General features: G+C 40.7%; 1 protein-coding gene across 2 annotated transcripts in view; it reads right to left on the bottom strand.

Annotated features, from left to right (window-relative positions):
- LRP5 (LDL receptor related protein 5) overlaps positions 1-23,811 on the bottom strand; it is a 123,959-nt gene that overhangs the window by 90,848 nt on the left and 9,300 nt on the right. The window contains exons 1-2 of one of the 2 annotated variants that reach the window (XM_081197524.1): positions 5,828-5,876; positions 1,113-1,509 (exon numbers count right to left, since the gene is read on the bottom strand). In XM_081197524.1, coding sequence (XP_081053650.1) covers positions 1,113-1,509; positions 5,828-5,861 — 431 coding nt within the window. In that variant the 5' untranslated portion in view covers positions 5,862-5,876. Of the gene's footprint in view, positions 1-1,112; positions 1,510-5,827; positions 5,877-23,811 lie in introns of those variants that run through there. The other variant, XM_081197523.1, reaches the window with a different exon arrangement.

The raw sequence follows: 23,811 nt of genomic DNA, 5'->3' as shown, positions 1-23,811 counted from the left end.
CCTAGCTACTGACCACATGCAACCAAGTGAAGATGCCTGGGCACCAGGATGGCGTCTTACATCTCTGCCATCTGGAGGTGCATGCCTGGGGATCCTTGGATCTTGACTGTTTTCACACATTATCAACACATCCTGTAGAATTCTATCCATGATATTTTATCTGCACAATCAGAATGAATTTCAGCAGCCAAAAAGTCATATTGAAAATAGGACTTTTGAGCTGTCTGGCCCAAACACGGCGACTAGGCATTCCGCTTAGCTATTTGGCGCCTAGCTTATATATCTTAGTATCTAACAGTGTTCTTGAACTCTTTTTAAGCTCTGTGCCTGAACCAAAATGTTAGAATACCCTGATGGACCTGGATCTGAAATGAAACCAAACTCAACAACTTAATTGTTTGGTTTCCTGCTCACACTTGTTCCAGCCTTCTGTTCATTTATATTACAACCTTGTCAAAGCTGAGATTGCCTCTTTTACCAACTGCATCACGTGTAACAAAACAATGCATTTAAGGTGCTAGCAGAATGATCTGTAACAGTTAACCATTTACCCCAGCACAATTGTGCCAGGTAAACAAAACCTCAGTTTAAAGAAATCTGTAGCTTGCAGATACCTGGCTGATTCTTTCCCTATGCAGAGGGTACTTAGGCACATTCAGATCTTTGGGGTAATAAAAATAAACAGCCTCTTTTACTTGCTAGAGCTTACAGAGCATTAGACACCTCAAGCCATTTGATGAATTTGAGAACTCATTAAAATTTGCATAACTGAACCAATTGCACTTTTATACACAAAACTTCATTAAACACCTTTAACTGGTCATGTTAACTGGAGATTAAAAAATTAATAACATTCGGCTTTTAGGAGAAGCCTAACTTGGAAAAATGAGACTGTTTTAACATTTTCTTTGGCACTTTAGTCATGGCACTCTTCCACAGCCTGCCATTCCTTCACAAGATGTATTTAAATCTAAACGTATGTTCAGAGAAAAATACCTTGAGAAAATAAAAACTGAAACAAGATTATATTTTTTGTAGAGACAAAAAAAATCCTATCAAAACAATCATAATCCTGCAAACCAATGCAAAAATTTTAAAGAAGGGGTGTTTACCCATGAGCTGGATCCAGGGCTATTGCTCTTGGCTGGTCAAGGTCTTGCCAGAAGAGAACTTTCCTAGATGTTCCATTGAGATTAGCAACTTCTATCCTATTCGTTTCAGAGTCTGTCCAGTACAATTTTTTCCCAATCCAGTCACATGCCAAGCCATCTGGGGAAACCAGACCTGACACGATGACGTTCTGCACCAGGTTCCCAGTTTGATTAAAATAAGTCTGCTTGATGGCTTCTTCGCTCACATCGGTCCAGTAAATAACACCCTGTGAGTACAGGAAGTCCACTGCTGCAGCATCTTCTAAGCCACTGACAACAACAGTTGATTCCATCTTCACTCCTCCAGCATCCACCAGTCTGACATCTCTCCGGTTAGCAAAAAGCAGGAGGGGAGAAGCTATGGAAAGGAAGAACAATAAAGTGTTATGTATGGTAAACCGCCACTTCTAAAAACAGAGCAGTGATGCCTAAGCGCTATATTACATGTAATATAGGTGTTGTACAAGTTACAAAGAAAAACTAGGGCAAGTAAGTCCTTGCTGATTGCTTAGAACCTACAAACATGACACGATAGGATTTGAAACGAGAAGGGAAAGGGATAATTAAAACAAACAAAACTTTTTTATATATAAAAAAGTCGCTAACTTAGAGGGAAAGTGTTGAGGCTTGCCAGAGGTAAAGATGGGTCTCAAGAGGGGAAGCATTTCCTTCTCTGTAATGAGCAGTGTAAGTGCACTTGCGCAGCACCCAAGAGTCGTGCGGGGCTTTCTCAGGCTTGTGTGGGAAGAGCCCTGCTGGGTCCACTTAATCCACTATCCGATTTATACAACTGTGGCTAGTCGGATGCTTCTGGAAGGCCGAGAAGCAGAATGTGAAGACATCTAGAGCAGAGATGGAGAACCTGGGGCTCTGCTGGACCCAGCCAGCATGGCCAGTCATCAGTGTTGTGATTCCTGCATTGCAGGGGGTTGGACTAGATGACCCTCAGGGTCCCTTCCAGCTCTATGATTCTATGATTCTATGATTCTATGATTTCCATTCAAGTAAAGTATTTGTTATTTGGCATTATTATGGCTTTTAGCACAATGCCACATATTATATTGTTTTTAAACATTCAACAAACTTTGTAATCATTTGGTAAAAGAAGAGCACTGCCTCCAGACATTTACTGCCTTTAATAATCTTTGTGCCCCACCAGTTCTTTCATCAATTCCAACTTAGTTTCAATTTTTTTTGATAAGTTTGATAAATTAATGCCCAGGAAACAACTCTGAAAGCCAGAGTAAGTGGAAACTTACCAACCACCTCCAGGATAAAGACAAAAAGTGTGTATTTTTTTCTCCATATCATTCCTACAACTGAATACCTCCAAACTCAATTTACTCAATGACAAACTGACTCGTTTTTCAAGCAGGACTTTTTGTGTTTTGCTTCAACCGCCAACTAATGACACAAGCATTAACAGACCTGAAATTGCTTCCAATCTGCCACTGGGCTAGATTCATAGTTCTTGTACTAGTATGAACAGGTTAGGCCCTGGATATGGTATATTAAGGACAACCTTGCTATGTACGTTTCAGGCTGGACATTTTGAGAACATTTTGTGGGGAGAACACTATTAGTGGTTCCCCATAGAACAGAGGCACAACTCATGTAAACAACAAGTCATGTCTTCAGTACTGTCAGCCCACCTGTTAGGGTTGCTATATTTCAAAAAGTGAAAATCTGGACACAAAATGAAGTTTTTGAAAAAAATTAAGGAAATTTGCCATATGCCCAGATTTTCCCAGAATCCCAGAAGCTATTTCTGCTCAGACACTGTTACTGACTGCTGTATTCTGGCTATGTCTGGGAAATTCCGGGCGAATGGCAGCCCCAACCTCAGTGGAACTCTCTCCCACTAAAAATCAGACAGGCACTGTTCCTGCTGCGTTTCAGTTTAGTACATATATTTATTTTTTCTGGTAAGATACTGTACAGGGGAATGAAAAATATTTATGATGATGTTTCTTAACAGATAAATGGTTGCTGTTGGAAATCGTGTAGTAAGCAATGCTTTTTAAAAATCACACTTTCGTAATATGCAAGTGTATTACATCAATTTAAAAAGCGTCCTGAAAAATACCACCTCCTTTAACCACACTACCTTGTAAATAAAGTGGGATACCTATTAGCATGACTGTCTTTATTTAGATAGTTGCATATAACAAAGGGATGACCCCTCAGCATTAGATTGTTTCCTACCAATTACAGCAGTTAACACTAATGTAATTAACTTAATGGAATACCAATATTCCAGAAGAGGGCACTAACTTCTACAAACGGCAATATTTCATTCAGGATCTGCTCAGTTCAGCAGCTTTCTAATGTAATCCAACACAGAACATTTCTCTGGCAAATTATTTGTCACTTCAAGGCCTTCGAGCAATTCCACAAGTCCAAGCAACAGCTGCTAGATGTCTTTACTAATCAATTGCTGACTTTCCCCACAAGAGGCTTGTAGCTTCAGCTGATGTTTCAGACTCCTAACATGCATGGAGTTGAGATCCAGTTCTTTGTTAGTGAACTCCAAGAACATCATCTAATACACATACTACAATAAAATATATACTATCATCGAATTGCTTTTCTTTATTATTGTTGTGATTTATTTTTTGTCTTCTAGATAAGTCACAAGGAAATGTTCAAAATATAACACAGCTTTTAAAAGCCACAAAAAAATCAGAAAATGAGTTTTTAAAATGAAGGTGGGTGTTTTGCCATGCAACTTTCATCTATACTGCAATACAATCTTATAACTGGGATTAATTAATATTTTGACTGAAATATTCAGGACTTGAATAAGAATTATGCATGACTGTTTTGTTGTGCATTTGGCCTTGTACTGAAGTTCATCATATGGTTAGGTTTCCAATATTCAGTCCATGTTCTCTTTTACATCTTTGGCTTAGTGTTACCTTTAGAATTTCAACTCCATGTATATTTAAAACAACAACAACAACCCTGCAACCTTCTCAATCCACACTATTTTACAAGGTAATCAAATAATACCTAAAAGACGGCATCTGACCATTTCGTGCAGAACTCCCAGCACTCTAGCTGCAACAGCTCTAGCAGCAAGACCCAAGTTTGGTTTCCTTCTGAGGTCCCACCAAGTTCAGTGGAACCATCTCCCACGTAACTGTGCATAGGATTACAGCCTTAGGATTCCTTGGAGACCACCAGGGCAATTATCCCTGCTTAAAAGCAGTAGTTTGAAGGGCAGATGTGCCCCTAAGGAATCTTGCAGCTTTGCAAGTTTATAAAAAGAAACACTGCCACAGGAATATGCAGCCACTATCATATTAGGCTGGCAACGCTTTCTGAAGCATTCAAAGGGGAAGATGTACAGACAGCTGGCAAACCCCTCTGCAAGGTAGTGTATACAGTGGTACCTCGGGTTACATATGCTTCAGGTTACAGACTCCCCTAACCCAGAAATAGTACCTCGGGTTAAGAACTTTGCTTCAGGATGAGAACAGAAACCGTGCGGCGATGGCGCAGCAGCAGCGGGAGGCCCCATTAGCTAAAGTGGTGCTTCAGGTTAAGAACAGTTTCAGGTTAAGAACGGACCTCTGGAACGAATTAAGTACGTAACCAGAGGTACCACTGTACATGTGTGCGTGGTTGGTTGTGAACTGCCCCTTAAACCAATGAGAAAATGATACAGCATGTGTAGGAATAGAGCAACATATCTAATAACCCCCTTTCTGATTAATTATAGGAGGAAATCGAGGAGACTTAACACTATGGGGAAATAGAATCTTTGAGAGTAACACAGGCTCTGAGCTAGCAGCAGTTATGGCAGAATAAGGATAAGTCAAGCTCACCACATACAGTTGCTTAGGCAAGGTGATGAACATGGGGTCTGGGGTAAGAACAGCTTGAGAAATGTCTAAATGAGGAACCAAGGAGCAAGACATGACATAGTGTGCTGTGTTGTGGGACCAAATTTGGTTATCAATCTGGAATAGCAAGGCAAAGAACTGAGGGAGAGGTTATCACCAAGAAGACAAAGATCTAGGAAGCCAATCAGAAACAAGCACTCCAAGCTGGCTGGGGAGATAAAAAAGGCTGCAATTGGCGAGATACAGGATGCAGGGCAGGGGTGGGGGAGGAGAAACACATGGAAGAAGGACAAAGTAAGTGCCAGGGAGTGGGGAAGACCCAGGATTGAGAAACTAGCTAGAAAGTAACTAAGTGCAAGGGAAAAGCAGGAGGAAAAATATGGCCCATGGTCTGCCCTATGGGTAGGCAAACTAAGTCCCGGGGGCCAAATCCGGCCCAATCGCCTTCTCAATCAAGGCTGCGGACGGTCAGGGAATCAGCATGTTTTTACATGAGTACAATGTGTCCTTTTATTTAAAATGCATCTCTGGGTTATTTGTGAGGCATAGGAATTCATTCTCCCCACCCCCCAATATAGTCCGGGCCCCCACAAGGTCTGAGGAACAGTGGACCAGCCCCCTGCTGAAAAAGTCTGCTGACCCCTGGTCTGACCTATACATGAGGCAACTGGAAGTCACCTGAGCTAGCAAGCTAAGGGACCATTATGCATAAGAACCAATGGCTTTGCATGTGTTGCTTTTTCATTTGTGCATGTTTTGTTGAAGTTGTAGCATAATAACATTTCAAAGTCATTTTGATCCCATCTGATCTATCACTGTTTAGTTCACCTGGTAGGAAGACTCCAATGGACTCCAATTTCATACTTCTCCCCTTCTGATGAATCTGAATGGGAAATATTTTTAGGGGGGTGGCCATAATTGCATATAGACAACCTCCCCTCTCCCCACCACCTGGCAACCTAAAACAGCTAATCACCAAAAAGCCACAGCAAAGCCAATTGACAAATCTCTCCCAGCGTCTAGTGGTAACACCATAACTGGACCCAACAATGTCATCCACAACATTGGTGGTTCATTCACTTGCTCATCTTCCAGTGTGATTTATGACTTCGCCTGTCAACAATGCCCTTGTGCATTCTACACAAAATAGATGAACCAGTCTCTCCACATAGGAGTAAAGGACACAAATCAGACCCTGGAAATGGCACTTGGGAGAATATTTCAATTTCTCAGGGCAGGCCATAACAGACCTTAATGTAGCCACTCTGGAATGGGGGGGGGGGTAACATAAATGAACTTAATTACAATCCATCAATAAATTCAATGCCATCACTTATGGGTTAAACAGAGACAAAAGATTTTAGCTTTTTTATCATGTGTAAATTAGCTTTTCAATGCCAGGATATCTGTCCTATCAATGATTGTTTTTAATGAATGGTTCCCTGCCATAGGTGTTAATACAATCATCTCAGCAATGCTGAGTAAATCCTCACCAATATGCCACTATTAAAATGCCTATTGAACATATATTTATGCTGTAATTGTTTTAGACTCAATTTTTCCTTATTGACTTTTGACATTCACCTTACAATTTTCTCCTTTATATACCAGCTAACTAATATTTCACATCATGCATCTGATGAAGTGGGCTTCAGTCTCCTAAAACTTGTACCAAAACACATTTGTTACGTCTTTAAGGGAAGATATAAATACATGGTTCCTTTGCAAATCATACAAGCAGAAAGGATGCAGTCACATTGTCACAGCACATGCTCTGCTGAAACTGAAGTCTTTGGGGTAATGTAGCATTTGTATCAAGAAACTATATTAGCTCCTTATAGCATTTCATAGCTGTAAAGCGTGTTAAATACCATATTTTTCGCTCTATAAGATGCACCAGACTGCAAGACGCACCTAGTTTTTGGAGGAGGAAAACAAGAAAAAATATATTCTGAATCTCAGAAACCAGAACAGCTGGGCAGTGAAAGCAGCAATCCCTCTTGCTGTTCTGGCTTCTGGGATAGCTGCACAGCCTGCAGTCGCTCCATAAGACGCACACACATTTCCCCTTACTTTTTAGGAGGGAAAAAGTGAGTCTTATAGACCAAAAAAATACGGTAATTCTATTCCGTCCTGTCTGTCTGTGCACATAGGATTGAGCAATGCAGAAAAGAATCATATTCATGTATAAGGAAATGGAGATACACTCAAAATGAAGTTAGAGAAGTAAAAGATGCCCACACTAAAGGATTGCCCCTTCTACAGGCATTCAGTACCCAATGCTAAGGTACTGTTGCACACAGCCCAGCATTCCAAGGAAAGCGTATAGAAAAGCTTCCTAAAGGAAAAAGAAAATACCAGAGAGTAGGTAGGAAAATACCACATGGCAGCTACCAGGCCCTATGCCCTTCTTCAGCAACATCCAGTTTAACCTTGAGGGGTTCTGAGAACGCAGCCCAGGAGAAAGAAATGAAGCCTTTGGAACAATAACCAAGAACAAATTGGAGGCGGTTGATAAAGCCTGCTATGTAGATATGTGCTCCACATTCATTTCTGTCTGCTAACATAATGAAAAGCCATAAATTTGCTGAAGCATTTTCTTCCTGATGTGTGGTCCAACACACATCTAACATGGCAAATACTTGTGTCCATGATGAGCCAGCCCTATGCATAAAAGGTGAAAATCCTTTTATCTGCTCAAAGCGGACTCCAGCAATGAATATGGATGACTGTAATGTGTTTTGCTGGAATTCCATACCTGTCAATTCTTGTCTACTTTCAGGACAGAGGAAGCATTACCCAGACTCCTGTACTTGGGGGGGGGGGGGACTGAACTAGATGACCTTGAAGGTCCTTTCCAACTCTTACAATTCATCCATGCTGCTGGGCGAATGTTCTGGTTCAAAAAAATAAATAGGTATCTGTTTCAGTGCTGGGGAAATATATTATGCCCTTCGGCAGGAGCATAGCCTTAAGGAATAACTTCTAAACTTTTAACAACTGCATAATCACTTGGAAAGGCTCCAAACGTCCCTAATAGGCAAATTCTGCTTGGAGAGGCATGGCACAAGGTGGAGACTATGGCAGAAGGGCACTTTTCTTTTCAAGTCACCATGCAGGAAGGCCACACACATGCTTGGTTTCTTCTCTGTGGAAAATGTAGCTAAGAAGCTTATTTGACACAAGAAAAATAAATTTTAACAAATGGGAGGATGTGGTCTGCTGCAAACAAGACTGGGATTATTATGCCTTTGGGGTAATCAGAGATACATGCTCATACCTATTAGCTGCCTATTCAGAACACATCTGCATTTACAAAGAGGCTCAGACCCGCATTTGCATTTAAAAACTACAGTTTGCAGAGGAAACTGGTATAGTGTCTTATTTTTCCAATGCGTAAGATAACCTACTTGGAGATATAACTGAACAAGAAATTGGCTACCACCCAGTATTCAGGTTTTATGGGATACAGCATCTTGACAAGCTTGACCTCAGTCACCAAAGGGATGCCCAAGCAAAAAAAAAGTTGTTCAAAGATGCTTGGATATGGGTAGGCCACCAAGGGAAAGGGTTTTTAAGTATTGTGGAGCAGCCAAACACCAATCAGTAGCCCCTGTATGACAAATACCTTCTATGGAGGAGAACTGTGCCTGAGAAAGATTGCAGAGAGTTACTTTTTTGGGGGGTGTAATTCTGATATAGGGACGCGGGTGGCGCTGTGGGTTAAACCACAGAGCCTAGGACTTGCCGATCAGAAGGTCGGCGGTTCGAATCCCTGCGACGGGGTGAGCTCCCGTTGCTCGGTCCCTGCTCCTGCCAACCTAGTGCAAGTAGATAAATAGGTACCGCTCCGGTGGGAAAGTAAAAGGTGTTTCCATGCGCTGCTCTGGTTCCCCAGAAACGGCTTAGTCATGCTGGCCACATGACCTGGAAGTGTGTGCCAGCTTCCTCGGCCAATAAAGCGAGATGAGCGCCGCAACCCCAGAGTCGGTCACGACTAGACCTAATGGTCAGGGGTCCCTTTACCTTTACCTAATTCTGATATGAAAGCGAGAGGGGCAGAGCAAAAGGGGGAGGTTTGAGGTTACTTTTTAGGGTTTTGAAAAATATATTATTCCCCTCAGAACTAAGTCAGCAAGATTAATCTACCTTGTTACAATGGCAAATACATGGAACAGGTGGAGCCAAAATATTATTCTTCATTTTGGTACACCAGTGACATTTTGAAGAAAGCCTCAGCCATTCACATGTATGACTTAAGGCTCTGTCCAAACTCCCACCCCTGCCACAGGGACAATGCTGCATCCACAGAAGGTGAGTTGAGGCCTGTTTAAGATCCAGTGGATCCTAGGCCAGCCCTGCCCCTTTCTACCCTCAGAAGAGCCTGCTTCAGGGATGCCACCAGTGGGCTTTCAAACAAAGACCCACTGCATTCAGTGCAACATTTCCAAGGAAGCATGCATAGAACTTCATCCCTAGCCATTCAAAAAGCAGGGAGGGGAGAAGCTTCTTTTATTATTTGGAATGACTACTTAACAAAAACATCTTTAGACTACTTTGTGTTTTGCACCCAGCCCTGTTCCACTGGCAGCTACTACTGTAGAACACCTGAAATCCATTGATCACTAACTTCAAAAGATAGATTAAATGTTGATTTTCATGCAATGAACCTTCGTATTTAACCTGAGTTTAAACTTGTCGGATATAGTCCTCTAAAGAAAGGAAGACTACTCCTTTCATCCTGGAACAGTGTGTGTGTGTGTTTTGAATTCCTCACACGCAAGCACACAGTCGCATAGTAGGGTTTTCTTTCCCTCCCATGGAAAAAAAATGTAGGTGTGAAATTCATCCAAAACAAGAAGTCAAAGAAACTCAGTTCCTGTTCCTTCCTCTTTTTTATGCCTAACCTGTGACTACAGCAAGTCACTTTTGTAGAATAAAAACTTTTGGAAAGGCAGCTTAGGTTTCATGAACCACTATGACTTGTGTTGTAGTTTCCAAATGGTATTAGGAATTGTCAAAGGCTACAACTTTTTCTTAAAATTATGTTTTCCCTATTCTGTGTCATCTATTTTGAATCTGCAAAGCTCATTGTTGTATTATGGCTAGAAACACAATATGCAAAGGGTATAATCATATAACTATCTACTGCCATTGGTAATGCTTTATTGACTGTAAAATACTTTTTAGATCTTATACCATATGTTACTATAGAAATGCACACTGCTACATTAACAAAAGAAAGAGGTAGAAGTGTCCTACATTCAGTTCACAAGCAGGGGGTGGAAATATAGTACATTTCCTTGGCATTAAAAAACACACCAAACAATAAAAACCCACAATGTCTTCTCCATTTCACCATCTTTTCTATTCACAAATTTTGTGGAAAAAACTCAAAACATCTCAGCTATCAATCAAGGCAGTTTCATTTCACTTTTTTATTCTGCATGTTGTCCACAATGTTTGAAATTTGGAGAAAGAGAAAATTAAAATTTATTTTAAGAATCATTTATGCACAGAGCTACAACAGATGTCAGAGTCCGGTTTTCACCCCTTCTTTAAACTGCAACAGCCTATACTTTAAGCTGGTTATTATATACAACCTCCTGTAGAGCAATTTCATCCATGCCTCCATCTCAAAATATGAATTATTTTTAGTGACAGTCTTACGTATGCCAAGCATTGTTTTGGGTTATCATACTACAGTATAGCAAAGACAGGAAGACAGTCTGAACCTCTATCAAAGAAACCTAACTCAAAAAGGAGCTTAATAAGTTCAGCACCAAGGCAGAAGCTATCAGACAGTTCCCCCACAAAATTTCTAGAAGCAAATTTATCAGAAAAGTGGGAAACTACCCCCCCCCTCGAATTGTTACTCAGTTTAGACTGTTTATGAAGAGTTGCATAGTTCAGTGTGTGGTCCCATGAAAAAAGAAAAATCCCCTAACATTTACCCAACTTAAGTCACTGCACACATTTAACAATTTATTCTTGCACAATGGAATATCCCCTACCTCTCCTCTCCTAAAAAGGTAAAGGTAAAGGTACCTATTTATCTACTTGCACTTCGTGCTTTCAAACTGCTAGGTTGGCAGGAGCTGGGACCGAGCAACAGGAGCTCACCCCGTCGTGGGGATTCGAACCACCGACCTTCTGATAGGCAAGCACAAGAGGCTCAGTGGTTTAGACCACAGCGCCACCCACGTCCCTTCTCCTCTCCTAAAAGGTAAAGGTACCCCTGACCGTTAGGTCCAGTTGCAGACGATTCTGGGCTTGCGCGCTCATCTCGCTTTACTGGCCAAGGGGGGTGGCGTTTGTCCGCAGACAGTTTCCGGGTCGTGTGGCCAGCATGACTAAGCCGCTTCTGGTGAACCAGAGCAGCGCATGGAAATGCCATTTACCTTCCCGCCGGAGCGGTACTCCCCAAATCTGCTCTGGAAGATTTGGAAACACCAAAGCAGATGGAGGGGGCAGACACACGGAGAAGGAGAGGGGGGAAGCAAGTTCCAGTGTAGGGATGGAAAGACATTATTCTGAGTGCAATACTTCACTGGATACAATCCAATGTCTTTTGTGTCAACAGGGGAGTTGATGGGGGAAGCTTTTTGAATTTTCTCCAACAGCAACTTGAAGCACTACAGACTTGGGGGGGGGGGATACCAGTGGTTCCAGATAAGCTGGGATCCTTTCACACACAATATTTAATAATGGCTGTAAAAATGGAGGAAACAAGCCCATAAGCATTCATGAAAAAATAATAGTAAATCAATACTAGTCACTTCATGGGGGAGGGGCTTACAGTCTGTCTTCTTTTGAGGTGCTTTTGCAATTTTACAAGAATTATAATTTATTATTATTATTATTATTATTATTATTATTATTATTATTATTATTATTATTAAAAAATTGATATACCACCCATCATCAAAAGATTTCAGGGCAGTTCACAGAATAAAATACAAGATAAAACCCAAGTAAATGATTAAACCAAAACAAGAAAATAACCTTGCCCTTCCCACAAGGCAAAAGTCAAGACCCAGAAATGAAGCAAGATTTTGTATAAAGAAGGGGCATGTTGTTTGAAAAAAGTTGGCTCTATAAATACATCTCTTTCTGTGCCACCAGAAGTTTTCCATCATTTAAAAGTAACCCAAAACACATTTCCCTTGATTACTGTGTATCAGTAATAATTTTTAAAATAACAAAATTCACCCCCGCCCCCAACTTTACAAGCAAGCATCACCCTGTCGAGTGTTATAAAATTTGGGCAGATAGTCTTGGGTTTGTTTTGCACAGGCAAGAATTGCACATTTTAAGGGCTCTTGTAAAAGATACATTTTCTGTACTGTGTAAGTTAAGTTTTTTGCAATAATTATAGGGTTTCAGAAACCAGAGAGATTTATTTCAGAATCTTGGTTTTACTTGGCAACCTACAGTTTGTTACTGCTAACATTATTATTTACAACGAAATATAGCACTCTGATTATATACTATTTCATTTGGACAAAGTTACTTTTATTTCCCTGGAGAGACTAATGTCAAAAAGACATTGTCCAAAACAACAAAAAACCACATTCTCTAGCCAAGTGGACAAAGGTGCATTCTGAAAATATAAAGCAATTAAAAAGCTTTCTCAGTTTTATTATATACTTGTAGCACACAGAAGTGCACACAGAAATGTCACCCATAGCGACACTGGAGCCTTGCTGACCACTTCGCTCATGGTCCATAGTCCCCTTCTGTCCGAAGTGCCTATGCTCATCTTACACACCTCTCTTGCTCGTTCATTTTCTCAATCCACTGCCCTCTCCAATGCTATGCCCTCAGATACACTGCCTGCTTGGGCTCACCAACTTGACTAGATTCTCTTGTCACTCAGCCAGTCACCCTGACAGTCCCAACATCTACTCCTGTTCTTCCACCCTCACCTCAACCGGCACCCTGCTCCATCCACTGCCTTAAGACATGAGTTTTTACTCACATCTAAATTTACTATTAGTTCATCTTTCTCTTGCAATATCAGCACCTGAGTGTTCAGGATGCTTGTAAACATTCCACGACGTCACCAAAATTCCACTTCTAGGACTCAACACAACGTCAGCACAAGTATCCAGGCAACCGATTCCAGTCATTAGTTCATGCTGACATTAACAACCAAAGAAGTTCACATACAAACTATTTCTATGGAAACCCATCAAAGTCCCTCATCTTATTTGTAGTGCATATTGATAAACTGAAGGAAACAAACTTGCTCAGATATGAATGTTTAGAGGAAGTTACTTGTTGCAGAGTTTTGGTTCCTGTCCTTTACAAAGAAAAAAGGAGCCACAGATATAGCCTCTGAGAAATTAAAAAGGTTTAAATTTGTTGAAAACAAAAAGAAGGGAACAAAGTCCAGCTGCAATTAAGCATACAAGCACAAGTCAGGTAGCAAAGTTTCAATACCAAACCCACTCTACACCCCTACACCAGTCTTCACCAAACTGTTGCCTTCCAGATGTTTTGGACTAGAAATTTCATCAGTCCCAGACAGTATCACCATGCTGGCCGGGATTAGAAGAGTTATAGTCCCAGACATCTGGAAGGTACCAGGTTGGCAGTTGTCCTATAAACAATTCAACAACAGTTTCATTTCAAATGTTCATTATCTAATACCCGAAAAGCAGTAACAAGAACAATAAAGAAGAAAGGAAAAAGATCAAGGCAAGAAAGAGAAAGGAAGGTAGGTTGTGAGGAGGGAGCGGCAATATTCCAAAAAACAGCATAATTCCAGACAATTGTCTTTCATAAGCATATTATCCAAAAATGCTTCCTCCCCAAAAGGAATCCAAGAGAAGAGTGTTCCTGCCATTTCTGTGCCTTTTTTTTACTTTAAAAGTCCATACAGTGGCTACAACTTCGCAATTTATTCTACAATTTACTGCCAATCTGTTTAGTCAATTCCTAAAGGTCCTGGTCACCCTTGCCTTCCTTATTCCTGTATTTGAGAGATCACCTGTATGGTCATCTCTGTGATCTATGGTCATCTCTCTTTTCCTTTCCCATTCTTCCTCCTGAGCCAGCACCAGCCTTTGTGATTAAGAAAGTAAGAGTGGGTTCACAGTTTCCAGAGAGTCAGGAAATTGGGCCAAAAGGCCCTATGGAGCCTGTATTCCAGTTTAAAATATGACATGGCATACTGCTGGACTGGAGGCTGGGGGAGAGATGAAGCTGAGAAACAATGACTTGCCTAAAGCCTCCTAGTTCAAGGTGGAGGCAAAATTTGAGAGCTAGACAGTTCCCAGCTCACCTTCTTAGCTGCTACATTACATCATGTATGCCGTGCTCTTTACTAGAAGACAATCTGATAAGAGTGTGCGGAAAGCAAAAACAATACATAGTATTCACCAAGGATGGCAAATGTTTTCGACTAAAAGTGGGGTCATCTTTCTTGCCATGACAACAGGGCAGACTTCAGTCAACACTGAAATCTATGGCAGATGTTACACGCTGCTCCAACCTGAGCCTATGATGGAGGTGCTCAAAGCATTACACTCCAAGAGGCTCTTGCTTCTTCCATGGCCACAGCCTTGGATGCCAGCAGAAATCAGCCATGGCCCTCTGCCTCTCTGCTCCAGCTTGCTCCATTTAGTGAAAACAGACTGTTTCCCTAGAACACCCCTCAAGTCTTTTGTCTCTGCCCATTAACTCAGAGCTCACGGGTGGGGCTCCACCCCTTTGTGTCTGACATAGAGCTCCCACTTTCTTAATGGCTCATCACCTTGCCTTTGTTAAGTTAACAACTCATATTTAGAGGGCCATTATCAGGCGGGCCTGGCTATTCCAGCAACTGAATTCCTGCTGGATCCAGCATTCAGGAGGCTTGATTTAAATTCTATTACCTATCAGGAATTTAGGGGAATCTGGCACCCCCAAACCCTGGCACCCACTATTCATATACCCACAACTCATAACAGCAGAGTTCAATTCTTGGCTCTATAGGTTCTTGACTATATACATCATGATGATCAGGTTTCTTTTGGGATTTGTCTGGTGAAAACATGAGCAAACTCAATTTTCTTGCATTCTGGGGAGCCAGACCTATCTACGCTTCATTAAAATATTATGAATAATAAGTCGAAGGCCATAGGCTGACAAGTATGCATCACTTTATGCATCTCTTGTGCAGTTTCTGAATTCAGATGCACAGATTGCAGGCATGCTCCCCTCATGTAATTTAAATCTCATCAGGAGGAGAGCAGTGCCATATTCACTTGGTCTCCTGTCCACATCCTTGCTGGCCCTGCCTTCCTGCTGCCTACATGAGGGTGGTGGATAGGGCTGAAATAGGGGCCCTGGTGCATGCACACAGGCTCCCCATGTTATTTAAAATCGAGGGGGTGCAGCCCCTCTCCCTTCTACGGCAATTGTGATCAATGATAGTACACCCAAAAGGCAACGAATGGCAACTGAGAATCCCCCAAATTGATACTGCGAAGAAAACAGAACTACCACCTTCAAAACCCCTACTGATTTGTGATGCATTTTGCATTTGTTTTAGGGATATAATTGTATTGTTGATTTTATGCAGTTTATCATCATGATAGTTTTTCTTAATGTTGGCAGTGTATTTCCCTCCCAAATAAAAATAAAAAGAACAAAATAGTTTAGTTGTTTTAAAGCAAGAAAACTTTCACATGCCATCAGCAATTTTTTTTCTCACCCAAGCATGGATTTTCTCACTTGCAAAATCTCTCATTTTTAAGGAAAGAATTCCTGGTTGTTCAGGGGTGTTTTCAATTTATTATTTTTTAAAGAAATGATAGCTTGGCATCTCAGCAAAACAGGCTCAGAAATCAGACAACCTGAAAATAAGTTTTTAGTGTCTGTGCCTCCAGGATACACCACTATAGGACTTTTCAAACTTCCCATTAAAGCCACAAGGGCTAGGTTTTATGTTAATAAAAGCAGAGATTATCTGGATCACAATGACAGCCTGCAGTGCATACAAGTGCTGACAGAATGAAAGGATGAGGAGGGGGAGAGAAGAGAAGGCTTGGTAATGCCTATCCTTAGGTACTTTTATTTCCAATTCTGGTTACGTTCATCTCTAATGAACAATTTGGTGCAATACAAAAGAAACATGCTGAAATCATGCCACATGTAGTTTCAAGGAAGACCGTCTCAGAAACCCCACAGTCACAGTCTCTGTAGCACTGAAAGCAGCATTTCAGATTTTTGAACAACAATACAAAAGGAAATTTAGAATCTCCCTTCATGTAGTTCCAGAAATACAAAGCAATCCTGACCCCTGAGAAGCGATGCCATAAGGAATGAATTGACCTTAATCAGTGCTCCTGGCTAATGCAGAAGCATCTCCAATAAAGAGAAACTTGAAAGACATTTGGAAAGAAGGGCTGACACACACAACTCATGCTGTTATTCATACCATTGTTACCATTTGAACAATCCCTTTCCACCAGATCCTCTCCCCCCACCCTGAACATCATTAAAGTGTTGAGCCCGAAAAGAAAATTTAAGAACTTGGGTTTTAAAAAAATATATACCTTCAAACATAATGCAATTTCACCCCCTCCAATGTCCAACAATGTTTAAATTAAAACGTGAAAGACATTTTAAGTATCAACTATTCTAACACATGCCATGCCCAAGGATTCTTATGAAACAAGAATAAGAAATATGAAAAAGGTGTTCTGTTAGCTGCTATGAAACTCTGCAGATTAATTATTTCTGGCCTGGGTAGATTTCTGAGCATTGCTCCATATTTCAGATTAATTTCTCTTCCAAGTATGTGCATGGTATATTCAGTACAGATGGTAAAGGCAATGTATCTTTCCAACTTTCCTGAAACCTAGTCAAGTTTTTGGAGTCAGCAGAACCAACATCTGGAACTAGAAACTGATCAGAAACAAGCATACCTTTGTGAAAGGTTTTATTTACTGACGTCCAGTAATGTTTTTGCAAGTCAAATTTTCCATTATAACTAAACCATCATTTAATACCCTCCCTACCACAAAGTCTTAGAAATCGGCTAAGTTGCTGTCCAAACCATAACAACTCTCACACATTTTTTTTTTAAAAACCCCACCTAAAAAATTAAATATGAGTCCAGGGAATACTTTCCCTTGCATATTTATGGTACCTGGAACATTTTAAAATAAGAAATGACTTGAACTTGTTCCTATGCAAACTGAGCCAATTACAATTAAAAACAACAACTCTTCTTGCCTGTAGGCATTATAGAGCATTAACTATTTCACACAGGCGCTATAGATATGGCAAGTCATTTACAAATTCAAGCTAAGCTGACAAAAGCAAAAAAACACGCCTTAACCTAGTTTAAAATCAAGCTCATGTGAAATGGAAGAGGAAACCCCACCCATCATGTGAAGACAGCCTCAAGTGTCTGTGTGCATTTCATAAGCAGCCCATATGATGATACCAGAGATGGTTTCCTTTAAAAATCCATATTTTTAAACATGCCTTTTCTCTTTCCTCACTCCAGTTTTGGCCAGCGCTTGATTCCGTAATATTTCTGTTCACAGAGAAAAGTCAGGAAACACAGCAAATCTCTTAAGAAAGGCCACCTCTCATGAGATTTTCAGATCAGAAAATAATCTGAAAACATCATGAGAAAAATGTGAAGAGATGCATAGCTAAGCACGATAATTTCTGGATTTTTCTCATGTTATATCACTTCTCTGTTTCCAAAGTTTGAATAAAATCCCTGTATGCCAAGTAAAAAAAATTATCCTTTGAAAAATTGATTTCAGGATAGAAAGTGGGGAAAGGTAGTCTGAGAGACTAGAATATAAACTTCCTCTTGAGGGGAATGGCATCTAGTTACTTGTTTAACGGTTTGCATCATTTGAAGTGTCTGTAGTATGCACCTTATTTTATCTATATTATGTTGCAGATGATGTAGTACAATAACAGGACCAGGTTATCTGTGTCGGTAGTTGAATTCAATCATGGTTTAGCCATCAGAAACAAGCTACAGGTTCATGCTCTCCTTTTTCCCTTTAGACACACACACAACAAATCCTTTTTCCTAAATGGTTTACTGTGTTGTCTTAATCAAACTGGCTTCCAATTCCAGTTTGGAAGCAATCTCTGTTTAGTGGCAACCACATAATCTGCACAGGAATCACAGGTATCTATTGCCACCACAAGACAGAAAGTAAAAGAGGGAATTGATGTGCACAAGAGGAGGATGGAATGCTTGAGCACAGTTACAGATAGGTAGCCGTGTTGGTCTGCCATAGTCAAAATAAAAATTTTTTCCCCTTCCTGTAGCACCTTAAAGACCAACTAAGTTAGTTCTTGGTATAAGCTTTCGTGTGCATGAAGAAGTGTGCATGCACACGAAAGCTTATACCAAGAACTAACTTAGTTGGTCTTTAAGGTGCTACAGGAAGGAAAAAATTTTTTTATTTTGCTTGAGTACAGTGCATGTTTCCTTCCCAACGGGTAAACCATGGTTTGGTCATTGCATCTGAACTGAGCAAATCCTGCAAACTGAATCCCGTGTCTTTCACTTGTGGTTTGAAAAAGTCAAATCCCCCTCAACCCTTGCTTTCCTCCTCCTCCTCTTAATTATAATGTGTAATTCTTGTTTTAAGAAGATGATACAGTTGTAACCCATCAGTACTCGATTCTTGTCAGAAATCTGAAGAATGATTGGAAACCAAATAAAATCCACACATCTCCAGGGAGAGTCAAACTATGATAATTACTAAAGCAAAGGCTACTCTTTTAGCATGAAAACCATGGAAAATGATGTTGCAACAAAGAGAAGCAAGTTAGCATATGTCTACATTGCAGTAATGTAGAGAGCCAAATGGTACACTGGAATAAGCACACAAGCCAAGGAATCATGGTAAAATCCAGGGAGGAGGGAAGCAGTGAAAGTTTTTCAGTTGCCACCCATCTGGCCACAACTGCCTCTAGTAACTATTTGCAAGACTAGTTTTTATAAGGTAATGCTGGGCGAGCAGTGGAGCCCTATCACACTGGTGCTCTTCCCCGGCTGTTTCCTTTTCATTGTCAAGCAACTTGATAGGAAAAAGGAGAGAAGGGGGGAAAGTCACTTTGGCTGAAAGCTGACAGGCACTAACTACCTATTCTTCCCTGCAAAACTGTTTGTGAAGCAAACAAGTAAAAAACTATTGTGCTGCAACTCTTTCTTGCTCCTAAAAATATTCCCCAACATACGGTACCCTCCCCATCTCCCATAAAGAAACTGCTAGTAAACCAGACGTCATCCTCCAAGAGCATCTTGCAAAATAAAATAAAATGAACTCACAGGCAACTAGACTTGTGCCTCTGTTTCTGAACAGTTTTGTTAAGAAAGGTTAGACAAAGGGAGAAAAATCAATAATGCCAAAAAAAAGAAGTCTCTCTCTTCTCTCTCTTTCTGTATGTGTGTGTATTCTGGGCTGCAGTCACCTAATGCACTCCATCAGTTGAAGCCCTGTGCATGCCTTCTGCTTGCAAAATGGGGTTCCCCCTGTCCTCCCCCTGCACCCCAAAATTGGCCTGTGTGGGGCTCAGAAGAATTCCAAAAGCAGTGCCGGGTGGGTGGCTGGGGTGGGGACAAGCTGCAATGCTTGTGCAGATGGAACATTTGTAATAGCACGGCACTGAATTCCACTCTCTAGGTTTAAAAACTCTCAATGACTACAATCACAACACAATACGAACCATGCCTGCTCATGAATTCAATGCGGCTTACTCCCAAGTAGGTGTTGTTAGGGTTGCAGCCTTAAGAGATAGAGTGTAATTCCCTTTACTTAAAGTGGTCACCTTGTCCTCTATATGAAGAGGTTTCTGTTTGCTGGGGCTTCCAAGCCTCTCTCAAAACAGGCTAAGCAGGGTATACAGGAACAGATCATTAAGGAAGTGGGAGATGGGTCTGAGGACCGCTTAGGGTGTCTGCGGCCTTCTCACATCTATTAATGCTGTTTAACAGGTTTGCCCTCAGGTTGTCTCAGTGGTTATTTTAATTAACAGAATTACAACCACTCCCCAGAACCACAACCACTACCAGGCTCACAACAGTTTTGAACATCTAAAAAGGGCATGGAATAGACAAGTGAGCTGGCTCTGCACATGCAGGGAAACCCATTGCTTAAATGTAACCACACACCCACCCATGTCGAACTCTATGTGTATTAGGTAACACAGTTCTACAGGAATTACAGACATGTCCTTCGCAAACATTTGGTATCTGCTCTCACTCCTTGTAGGTTTCTCTTGTTCATGAAGTACTTGAAATACACAAAGCTCTGTCCACCCTTATTATTACTGGTAAAACACTCCACTGTCCAACTTCAGCAGTGATATTAAATAGAATGGTTACCCACTGTTAATACAAAACAGAGCCTACAATGCACCACTTATGATCCTCCCTTTTTCCTATCTGCCACTTACTTTTTTTTGTCAAGCTTTTGTTAGTATTATTCCTTCTTAATATAACAACAGACAAGAATTAAGATGAAAAAACTATGAAATATATACAAGAGTAGTTGCATGAGTTAAAATAACAAAGCCCAAGTAAAGACTATCAACTTTATCAGACCACAAAGTATAATTCCAGATATGCCAGGCTTGTGACAGGTTCCGCTGTACGTGTCATAAAGGAATGACAAATCACATAAAAAGAATCTGGAGGTTCTAGTCCTTGTCAAAATCTCAAATTATGCATGATTTCCTTCATTATAGTTATATTCCAGAGTGAGCAGTAGTAAGTATCCAGAGTAAGATTCTGGGCTGTTTTACATTCAGCTGCAATAACTTTGTGTGCTGCCAAGATCGTATATAAGACATCCCCCTTTTTCCAATATATTTAACTGGTATCATCAAAAATATTCAGTAGCATTAATTTTGGACAACAATAGTTTCTTTAGTAATATTTAACATTTCTATCAAATTCCAAAAATCTTGCACTAACTGACATTCCGACCATAAATGATAACATGTACTAAGTTTACTGCAACCCCTCCAATAATTAGGTGATATAGAATAAAATATTTTTGACATTTGAAAAGGAGTGTGACAACATCTGTATAATAATTTTAGTAAGTTTTCCCTTTAAAAACCTGGAAACAAATTTTAAGGGCCGTGACTCTCAAATGTTATTCCAATCCTTGGGAAGAATTTGTGTGCCAATATCCAGTTCCCACATCTTTTTAAGTTTCCCATATCTCCCAATTATTGAATTAATTGTGTGGGTTTAAAAACACACACACAAAAACCATTTTGTATTCGTAACATGTATACACAACATTCAACTGGGTTTCTGTTTTATTTGGGAGACAACCAGTGCTATTTTTCTAGAAAGAGGTGCCAGGGGCTTCTGGTCCAGGCTTGCCTTAATGGAGGCAGCCCCCATGACAGCAGGGGATCGTCAGCAAACGAAAAACAAGGATGACAGAGGGTAACTCATCCTTGCAAATCCCCCCCAAGAACGGGGAATGGGCTTCACTCACAGTTCATCTCGATACCTGGCTCTTGCTCTGGCATGAAATGTGGAAGGCAGGGAGGCACTGAGTGCAAAAACACTTCGTCTGGCAAAATCCCTCCTACACCACCATTAAACTTTATAAATTTATATATTGTAACATCACAAATGGGAATCATTAATTATGTAGCTGTTGACTAAGAGATTATTATTATAACTGAAATGTAACTGACATTATTTAAGATTATGGAACGCAGTGATATAAGATTGGAAATGCACCCAAACCACCATGCGGGGAGCCACTTTAACTAAAATGTGTTAATTGGAAGTTGGTTGGCATTTCGATAACTGTATAATTTGGGAATTAATAGTTATTGTTATAATTTTGCTATTATTGGAGGTATATTGGAAAGCTAATTAAAAAATTATAGAAAGAAAGTAAGAAAGAAAGAGGGGGAGGTGCTAGAGCTCACCATGAACTTCTCCCTTGTTCTCTTAGAATGGCAATGGCATCTACCTGAGAGGTACTGGAGCTGAGCTCCAGCTGAAAAAAAGCCCTGGAGACAACCTTTAAGTATAAATCATTTGAAGAATGTGGTATCCTAATACACTGATTGCAACATTACATTGTTTCCTTTAAAGGGCTTATATGTTATATTTACATAGTTAGTGTGGCAATGGTGAGCAAACACTTTGACGCCTTGATTGCTAGTTATTGCTTTGAGTCTTAAGTAAAAGCTTTCATGGAATAAAAAGAAAACGCCAGTAAGGGCCTCGGGGTCACTCCTCTTACAGTTCAGTGTAACAGAGAAAGCAGGTCACATCCTAAGCCAGGGAACCTTATTCAGCTCCAGGGCTGCATTCCCTCATAGACAACCTCCTAGGAACAAGGGGGCAGAGGGAAAAATGGGCAGAGCAAAGGATGCAATTCTTGCCTTTCTACAGTAAGCTACATTTCAAGCACACAGAAGGCAGAGGTTTCTATACGCGTGCGCACACACCCCTCTCTTAATTGTTCATCCAGGCAGGTAAGGGCATCATCACAGATCAGGAAAACCTTCCAGCCAGGAAATAGTACCCAAGTTTTGGAAGAATTTTAACTACTTTATTGGAGATTTTTAAACATATTGAAAGGAACAGAAATTATAGCTACTGCAGTGGCGTGTGGGAGTGTTGCTGTGGTGTGTTGCTGCTTCTCTGACTGTCAATACTTGGTAGGTTCTGATAAAATTAGGAAGCGTAATGATCTGAGTCCTTGTGGGCACCCCAAACAATGCAGTGTGTGGTTGGCCAATAACCTTTTTAAACACAACTTTCAGATGATAGCATTCATTTGCTTTCAGAGCCATAACCCCAATACGTCACTGGATGGCTGTATATCACTAATTAATCTGTGTTAAAACTGAGTTTCTAAAACCAGTGATTGAAACGTTAACAATCCCAGATATTTGGCAAATAAAAAAACACAGAGCTGCACTGCTGAATGCTAACAGTCATGTAAACATGATTAGGAAACTATACACACATTTTCTGACACATTTCCAAAATACCTGCCTCGCAGATTCATCAGAATTATCAATATTCAGAGGTCAATGCTGATTGATATACCCCCCCAGTCTTTGGAAACTCACTGTATTGCTATGTCCCTAAAAAGAGAACACCTGCCAGGTGTACATAAAATAGCAGAGGATGCTAAAGTGTGCCATAAAATAATGAGACAGACATTACCCCCTTTCCTTCCCAAATGTACATGTATTAAAAAAGCTAGTTCCTGGGATTCCACCACATTCTACTGTCCCACCAAAGGTCAATCCATATTCACCAGTAGTAACATATGAGCCATTTCTCCATGGGAACACACACACACTCTTAAATAAACATTTTGGTCCAGGAATAGCAAGGGCAAAAAAACTACATTGGACTCAAGACACAGGACCTACCATAGGGCTAGGCAGAGTGAGAACTGAGCTAGCCTCCAATAATCTTTCAATTAAAACAGGATGACACAAGAAGGAATAATCTGAGTAAGACAGTGGAAGGCGGCAAAATCAATGCCTGCCTCAGAAACTAGAGACAAGGGGAAGTTCATTGCCCATCTAGATTCCAAACTTTATCCACTTATCTACCTAAAACCTTTAGCACAGGAACGGGCATGTACCTCCTCACTTGCAAGGAAGAGAGAAGTATAAGAGCCAATGTGGCAGGTACACTATCCAGTGTAATAGCAGCTAAAGCAGGCATGGCCAAACTTGGCCCTCCAGCTGTTTTGGGACTACAACTCCCATCATCCCTAGCTAACAGGACCAGTGGTCAGGGATGATGGGAATTGTAGTCCCAAAACAGCTGGAGG

This window comes from Podarcis bocagei, assembly GCF_964188305.1.
Source record: "Podarcis bocagei genome assembly, chromosome: 1".
NCBI lineage: Eukaryota > Metazoa > Chordata > Lepidosauria > Squamata > Lacertidae > Podarcis > Podarcis bocagei.
This window is presented reverse-complemented; position numbering and strand designations above follow the sequence as displayed.